General features: G+C 32.1%; 1 protein-coding gene and 1 long non-coding RNA gene across 3 annotated transcripts; one reads left to right on the top strand and one right to left on the bottom strand.

The window, feature by feature from the left end:
• Positions 1-714: 714 nt before the first annotated feature.
• LOC113643893 (CD48 antigen-like) lies at positions 715-6,789 on the bottom strand. 2 transcript variants are annotated; one of them, XM_027148349.2, is made up of 8 exons: positions 6,682-6,789; positions 5,396-5,731; positions 4,280-4,567; positions 3,906-4,013; positions 3,742-3,809; positions 3,584-3,648; positions 2,080-2,120; positions 715-1,560 (listed from the first exon to the last, which is right to left on the bottom strand). In XM_027148349.2, exons 1-8 carry the CDS (start codon positions 6,737-6,739, stop codon positions 1,550-1,552), a joined length of 975 nt encoding a protein of 324 aa, XP_027004150.2. In that variant the 5' UTR covers positions 6,740-6,789; the 3' UTR covers positions 715-1,549. The 2 variants fall into 2 exon arrangements, with proteins under 2 accessions (XP_027004150.2, XP_047671840.1); XM_047815884.1 differs by lacking the exon at positions 3,906-4,013.
• Positions 2,117-6,779, top strand: LOC125145144. The gene is made up of 3 exons (XR_007143458.1): positions 2,117-2,300; positions 5,609-5,725; positions 6,643-6,779. It is a non-coding gene; the product is annotated as an uncharacterized LOC125145144 (long non-coding RNA).
• Positions 6,790-8,970: the final 2,181 nt, after the last annotated feature.

Genomic DNA, 8,970 nt, shown 5'->3' on the forward strand with positions numbered 1-8,970 from the left:
GATCTATAAAGGTATGAACAGTTCTGTTTCTCTTCCTTATGGTACATCACAGAGATTTCCTGTTAGTCGTGGAATAAGGCAAGGATGCCCTCTGTCCCCTCTTTTGTTCATTTTGGCTGTGGATATGTTGTCTACTTTAGTTATTCATGATCAAACGGTACAAAAATTAAAAGTATTTGGTAAAAGTATAGCAATTAGTCAATTGGCAGACGATACTACACTGTTCTTAAAAAACAAAGACCAAATTCCTCTGGCTATTTCATTAGTTAATGTTTTTTCTAAGGCATCAGGACTCCAGGTGAATCTAAGCAAATGTGAACTTCTTGCTCTACATCAGAGTGATAGTGCTTGTTTGCATAACATTCCGGTAAAAGACAAAGTAAAATATCTAGGTATTACAGTTACCAAAGACCAGAAATTAAGTACGAAAGAAAATTTTGATAATAACTTGCAAAAAGCAAACCGAATATTAAATTGCTGGTTACAAAGTGACATTTCCATTTTTGGCCGAATTTTGCTAACGAAGACTGAATATTTATCAAGACTGATTTATCCCGCTCTTTCTTTGGCTCCTCCCTCAAATTTCATTAAAATATGTTCCCAAAAAATGTATAATTTCATTTGGAAGCACAAAGCCCATTATATAAAAAAGGCAGACACTACAAAATCCTATGAACAAGGTGGTTTGAATGTAATAGAATTTGAAAACATGAATATTTTGTTAAAACTTTAATGGTTAAAAATGTTTCTATGTAAAGAAGATTTTTTTTTGTAAAGAGTTTTTGGTTTACAGTTCCATCAGCTTTGTTTCAAGAATTTGGTGGAATTCAATTTTTTCTCAAATGTGATTTTGATGTATGCAAACTCCCAGTGAAACTATCAACATTCCACCAACAAGTACTCTTATTTTGGAAATTGCCACATACACAATTTTACACCTCATAATGCTTTAATTTGGTACAACAAATATATATTGCACAAGAACAGGTCTTTATGCTATAGGAATTGGTTAAACAGGAATATATGGTCAGTGAGAGATCTAATGGATGAACAGGGTAACATTTTAGACTATAATGCTTTGAAACATGGCTTTGCCCTTCACCCGAAAGAGTTTTTCACTGTTGTTAATGCAATACCTTCTGGAATAAAAATGCTGATGAGATGCCATCTTTCTTATACTGAAGTTAAACCTGTTCTTCCAGCATTATATATTGGAGATATGCAATTTAAAAGTGATAGTTGTTCTAATAAATATATAAGACAGGTCATTTTAAAAACCTGTTACCCCTGTCAAATTAAAAGAAACAAAACAGATCATATGTTTGAGAAGAATACTGTGATTTATCTTAGAACAGCTTATTTAAAATTTCCTGTTCCTCCTAAAGCTAAAGAAATACACTTCAAAATCTTGAATGAGATTTATCCTTCTTACAAATTCCTAAATCAGAAATTTAATATAGAAATTGTCCCCTGTTCCTTTTGTGAAAGCCATTCTGAAGACACGGATCAGATCTTTCTCTTATGCAATTTCTCCAAACTCTTCTGGACATCAGTTCAGGACTGGTTGACAGAAAAAAAGGTGGTTTTTGATAGTTTGGTATTTTCTTTACATCATATTTTATCTGGATTACCTAAAGACTGTTGTGCTAATTCTTTTTTGCTAAATAACATTGTAATATTAGTAATTAGATGCATTGTAATATTTTATTCATAAATGTAGGTTCTTTAATTAATTAAGTTTTTCCAAAGCCCTCAGTAAGATGAAAGGTCAGAGTGCTACTGTATGAAGCTGCTTTACTTATTGACATCATTCAATTTATTGTGATACTGCCTCTAATATTTACCTTTATTTAATTTTTTTTTCTCTTTTCTTTTACTCACTATTTTAGTTCATGTAAATATATATAATTTCAGATTTCCATATATTTATTTTCTTTATTTTTTCTAAACAATTTATTAGTTATATTGTGTTGAGCCTGTAACATTTATCTACAATGTAAATGTATTTGCCTTTGTTGTTTATATACATTTGTATTCAATAAAAAAAAAATAAAAAAAAAAGAGACAAAAACTATTCACTTCCTTCATGTCCACCATTAGAAGAATGCAGGCTGCGGCTCCTGAAGGTCAAATAGAAAGAAAGTAATGTTAATAAACCATTAGAAACATTCCTGTAACCTGATTTTCTGCTAGAGAACAATGCTAATTGTTGACCATGTAAATATATTTGTCCTCATGTGGATATGTTTTAAAAGGACATCGTCATCATCAGACCCGGACACTTTACTGAGCTCTTTACGGTAAGAGAAACTTTCCGTCAACTTTCTCTTCTCACTGAAAATCACATTATTCACCTTCTTTAAACTGTTTAATGCTCTATTTAAATGTACAGAGATGAAAAGGAAAATCCTGATAATAATATACATGTTTAGTAGCTGATATCTGAATAGATTCTTATTTATTGAGATTATTTTATTATCCTGACACTTTATCACATCTCTTTATGATTCTGTGATTAAAATACAAAACTAGTAAATATTAATATCTTTTATAAATGGCATGACACGTTATTAGTGGTTTTGTGTTTAACTAATATTAAGAAAAGAAAAGTTAGATCCTGTTAAAAGCTCTTGGAGATCAGTTCTTGTCTTATGGTTTGGTAAAAACAGTTTATATAAAAAATATTTATTCAGGTGACAGTAAAAGAACATGATTGTTGTTGGCTGATTGTTTTAAATGATCAGATTTGATTTTTATTCTTTTATCTCTGTAACATTAATAGACTACAGTATTGTGCAAAAGTGTTCAAATATAATAAAATGTTTAATAAATGAATTATAATAATAAAATAACAGTAAACAAAAATAAACTAAATCAGTTTAAGTCTTTAAACCTGGACCAGTTCTCTCGGGTTTTCTGGGTCTTGGAGAAGTTCACACATCTTCTGAACACGGTTTTATCTGAACTTTACTTTATTACTGAAAACTTTTAGGAACATTTTCATTTTCTCAGTAACTTTTAATATTTGAAATAAATGGCAACACTAACACCTTTAACTCGATCTTCTAGATAAGACATGGATCTGATCTGAACAATACGGCTGTAACGTGAGAAGCGTAAACACTGAAGCTGGAAAACTGAAGCTGCTGATTCACTGAAGCTGGTTTTTAGCTTTAAGTTTAACATTCGGTTCTTTGTTCACTTTAATGCCGCTAGTCAGAGCATGTAAATGTGAAGCTATTAGACTCAGATCCCTGAAGACACGTCCTAACTGCTACAGGGTTTCTCAGCTCAGTTCAAAGGGATTAATGAGTTTGTAAATAGAATGAGACGAGACAAACAGAAATACTCGTTCAGACACGACTCAGTTAACTCAGATTCCTGTAATCACATCTAGCTCTCGACTCAAATACTCACTAAAAGATGGAAAACACAACCGAGTTCACGCTTTAATGGTATTGTACAGAATCTACACACTGAAAATGTGGAACATGAAACACAAACTGTGGAGATTTGTGAACAGAAGAATGTAAAAGAAATGATATAATAAGAATATATTATTGTATTGTATTATTTGGATCACCTCACGTCTGAATCCACCACAGAGTCTCTCTCTACTTCAGCATCCGTTACTGTGGAGTTTTCTTCCTGTAACACAGCAGAATATTTCACTATCTGAATCAGGAGGAGACTTTATCACTCCTGTGATTTTATACCAACTTATTTTCCCCACAACTTTACCTCTTTTTCTCTCTCTGCACTGTGAGCTGTACTATTTACATCAGAGGAAGTCGGTTCCTCAGGTTTTTCTGAAAATAAAGAAAAATGAATCAGATTAAATGTTACTGAACTGAACAAATATAAAAACTGAACTAAACACATGAACAGAAAGATTCATTACTTGCCTTGTGTTTTTTTCTTTTTCAGCCAAATCCCCAAAGATATTATCATAATAAATAACAGAATAAGTCCAACAGATATCAGAGCAATAAGCAGTGAAGAGGAAGAATCATCTGTACAGATTAAGATATAATCATAAATGTAGAGAAATAATAATTAATGACATAAATATTATATGATCATATCAGCAGATCTACATAAGACACAAAGTTCATGTTATTTAGATTTTCGCTAGATGACGCTACACTGGATTCATATTCCATTAATATTCCATTAATATTCCAGTGCAGTCAGTGAAATGTGAATCCTCGATGTGTTTTAAATGACTTTTCATTAACCAGACAGATGATCAGTAATGAGTTTAGACTCACTGACGTACCTGAGACGTCACAGAGCTGTGTGATGATGAGAGAAGTTGTTTTATGGCTGACAGGGTTTGCAGACACACAGATGTAAGTGTTAGTGTCATTGTGGTGTATTTGAAGTGGGAGATTGAGGGGAACACTGAGATCTGTGTTATTGGTGATGGAGATTCTCTCATTCTCTCTGTACCAGGATAACTTCACATCTTCTCCATTCTCCACAGAACACAGGAGGAAACATGTCTCTGTGTCATTCACACTTCGCTTTCCTCTTTCATTTATTATTACTGGAGTTGATACTGGAGCTAAAAACACAAACACATTATAGGAGAATGGATTAGAAACACAACTCTGTGTGTGTGTGTGTGTGTGTGTGTGTGTGTGTGTGTGTGTGTGTGTGTGTGTGTGTGTGTGTGTGTGTGTGTGTGTGTGTGTGTGTTTGTTTTGGTTTGAGATGTGACTCCGCCCCTGACACATCATTGGTTAATTCCTCTAATGTCTTCACCTCTTCTGTGTTTTTATTTCATTAATAATAAGTCATATATATTCCTTGCTTTTTCCTTTTGAACTCTTGCTCATTGTCCTTAATGTGATTCTGAGAATTGTTTTATTTCAGTTTCCCAATTTACAGTCTCACTTATTCCTTGTGATTATAATTATTTAGTAATATTGATTGCCCTGTGATTATTTTGCCTGTATGTTTATCCTCTGTACACGTCCCAGTGAATGAGCTGTTATGATAGAAACATGAATGTATTAGAGTAAAGTTTTACTGAAATGTTACAGCTGAAGCCTCCAGAGTTCTTCAGTGACAGACACCAGAAGCTGGTTAGGTTTCAGACAATAACTCATGTTAATGTGGGTAGAATCTCAGTGGTTGATAGTTTCAGGATATTTCAGGCTTGTTCTCATGTCCAGATTTTTTCTTTGATTGGATTAAATATATAATGACTTGTTTCTTCATGGTGAATATTTATTCTGATAATCAGGAAAATAAAAGTCTAATTATTTCTGAGATTTATTTTAAATGATTTAATAATGCAGTTTGACTTGACTGAGCTCTGATTGGACGTTTTATATTGAAGTTCAGAATAAACACAGATATGAAGGAGACATGAAACACTTTTACTCACCATAAACACTGACAATGAGAGTCCTAAGTGGGAGAAGTCCATTGATGATGTGGAATGAATAAACTCCAGAATCATTTCTGCTGATGTTCCTGATGGTTAAAGCTCCACTGCTTCTGTCCAGCTGCAATCGGTCTTTAAATCTCTCTTTGATTTCTGTATAAACTGTTCCATTAGCCACAACACTGTTCAATATCGTTTCCTCTGCTTTCTCAGGTCCATACTTCCACAGAATATGAGCATTACTCTTAATCCCAGTTATCCCAGTATGGAGAGTTAAAGTGGTTCCTTCCAGTTCCTGCAGTGTGACCGTCTCGTCTCCAGCTTCACACAGTAAACCTGCATCACAGATTCAGCTTCATCATTTCACTCACAAACATCATCACATCCTCATCACATGAAGTGCATTAAAACTACACTGTGATACAGATCTGTGAGTGCAGATGATGCTGCATTTAGACCTGAAAATGCACAAACTTTACATTTCATAGAATCAGATTTGTTCTGTAGAAAATATATTATTATTTACTACAGTAGTGCATCTAAGACCAGATATGGTATATTATGGTATACATTGCCTTGCAAAAGTATTCACGCCCTTAAATTATCATGAGATTTTAACGAAAAAGTACATTTTAATTTAAAAAATGTATTTACTGTTTTGGGACATTTGTTCTGCTAAAAGGAGAAATCAATATTCTCATCAATAACCACATTAAGTCTTTATTAAACAGCGAAACACTTAAACTGTAAACATTATTTTATCTGCTAAAGATAAACTGGACTGAAATCATCCAGAAAACTCCTTCAGTACATTAATGTGTGCTTTTAAAACTCACTCTAGACTCTGATTAAAGTACAGCAGTGTTTCTTAATTATGGTCCTTAAATAAATGAAAAGTAAACACAACATTTATTATAAGAAAAGTTCTAACAGTGTTGTAGAGTCTCCAGATCAGTGAGAATAAATATGAAGGTTTAGTATTTATTCAGAGTCTGTAACACAAACCAAATAAAAGTTCCTGTGTTTGTGTCTTTGTGTGAAAAGTTAACGTGGTGTGAAACGTGATCTAACACACAACTGCTGTATCAGTGTTCAGCTCAACACTGAGGAAAATTCATCACACCCAACACACTAACTATTAAAAATGACTTTCACAATCATCCTTCTGTTAGAGAACAGCTGAAGGGGATTTGATTAAATATCCACTGAACTCTTTCTTCCTGAATTCTCTTTCTATATATTTACAGCTCCAGTGTGTTGTGTTTGCAGTAAAGGAGTAAACTTACAGCACAATAGGAGGAGAACAGACCGGAGAATCCACTTTCCTGCTAAAATGGTCACCATGTTTTTAGTCCACAGTAAGCGTTTCTCAGACAAAATATTTTCCCGTCTTCCTGAACATCCAAAGAAAATAATACAGAGTCTAAGTACAAATGCGGAGCATGAAGTAACACAAGAAGCAAACAAAATCAAATCATCCATAAATTTAGAATGTTGACATTATCATTGCAGACATTTTATAATTCCACTCACCAAATTTTGCCCTTTCAAATGATGGATTATAGAAGCACCGCTACAATTTATTGCTGTTGTGTTTTAATCAGAATCAGAATCAGAATCAGAATCAGAATCAGAATCAGAATCTGTAGTATATTGTATAGCGCACCTATTCTAACGTTAAATAGTGCCCACTTAGATGCGGAGGGATTTTGAGGAGGGTGGTGTGTTCTGTTCTGTGTGTTTGATTGATGAAGGTTGTGGCCGGCGTGGCCGTTGTTAAATAAAGAGTAAACAGTCTGCTTACCTGTTTCCTTCCTCTCACCTCGATGCATGTCAGACGTATAATTACAAACGAAAATACTACAGAATCAGAATCAGGTTTATTCTCCAAATGTGTTGACACACACAAAGAATTTGGTTCCAGCAGTTTGTGACTCTCAAAAGAACAGACATAAATAACACTATAATATACAAGATAATACAGACATAAATTACACTATACTATACTATACAATACAGACATAAATAACACTATACTATACAATACAGACATAAATAACACTATACTATACAATACAGACATAAATAACACTATACTATACAATACACACATAAATAACACTATACTATACAATACAGACATAAATAACACGATACTATACAAAACACACATAAATAACACTATACTATACAATACAGACATAAATAACACTATACTATACAATACACACATAAATAACACTATACTATACAATACAGACATAAATAACACTATACTATACAATACACACATAAATAACACTATACTATACAATACAGACATAAATAACACGATACTATACAAAACACACATAAATAACACTATACTATACAATACAGACATAAATAACACTATACTATACAATACAGACATAAATAACACTATACTATACAATACAGACATAAATAACACGATACTATACAAAACACACATAAATAACACTATACTATACAATACACACATAAATAACACTATACTATACAATACAGACATAAATAACACTATACTATACAATACAGACATAAATAACACTATACTATACAATACACACATAAATAACACTATACTATACAATACACACATAAATAACACTATACTATACAATACAGACATAAATAACACTATACTATACAATACAGACATAAATAACACTATACTATACAATACAGACATAAATAACACTATACTATACAATACAGACATAAATAACACTATACTATACAATACACACATAAATAACACTATACAATACACACATAAATAACACTATACTATACAATACACACATAAATAACACTATACTATACAATACAGACATAAATAACACTATACTATACAATACACACATAAATAACACTATACTATACAATACAGACATAAATAACAGTATACTATACAATACAGACATAAATAACACGATACTATACAAAACACACAAAAATAACAGTATACTATACAATACACACATAAATAACACTATACTATACAATACAGACATAAATAACACTATGCTATACAATACAGACATAAATAACACTATACTATACAATACACACATAAATAACACTATACTATACAATACACACATAAATAACACTATACTATACAATACACACATAAATAACACTATACTATACAATACACACATAAATAACACTATACTATACAATACAGACATAAATAACACTATGCTATACAATACAGACATAAATAACACTATACTATACAATACACACATAAATAACACTATACTATACAATACAGACATAAATAACACTATACTATACAATACACACATAAATAACACTATACTATACAATACACACATAAATAACACTATACTATACACACATAAATAACACTGTACTATACAAACTATACTCATTCAAAAACTGATGTCTGATGTCACAGTGTCAGTCAGTTCATCCTGGCTGTCAGTTCCAGCCTCAAAGATTCTCCAATCAGTGCAGTCAAAACAGTCTTGTAGTTCCTGCTTTGCCTCACTGCTCCATCTCTTCACTGTTTTTTAAGGGAG

Source organism: Tachysurus fulvidraco, chromosome 7 (genome assembly GCF_022655615.1).
Source record: "Tachysurus fulvidraco isolate hzauxx_2018 chromosome 7, HZAU_PFXX_2.0, whole genome shotgun sequence".
Classification (NCBI taxonomy): Eukaryota; Metazoa; Chordata; class Actinopteri; order Siluriformes; family Bagridae; genus Tachysurus; species Tachysurus fulvidraco.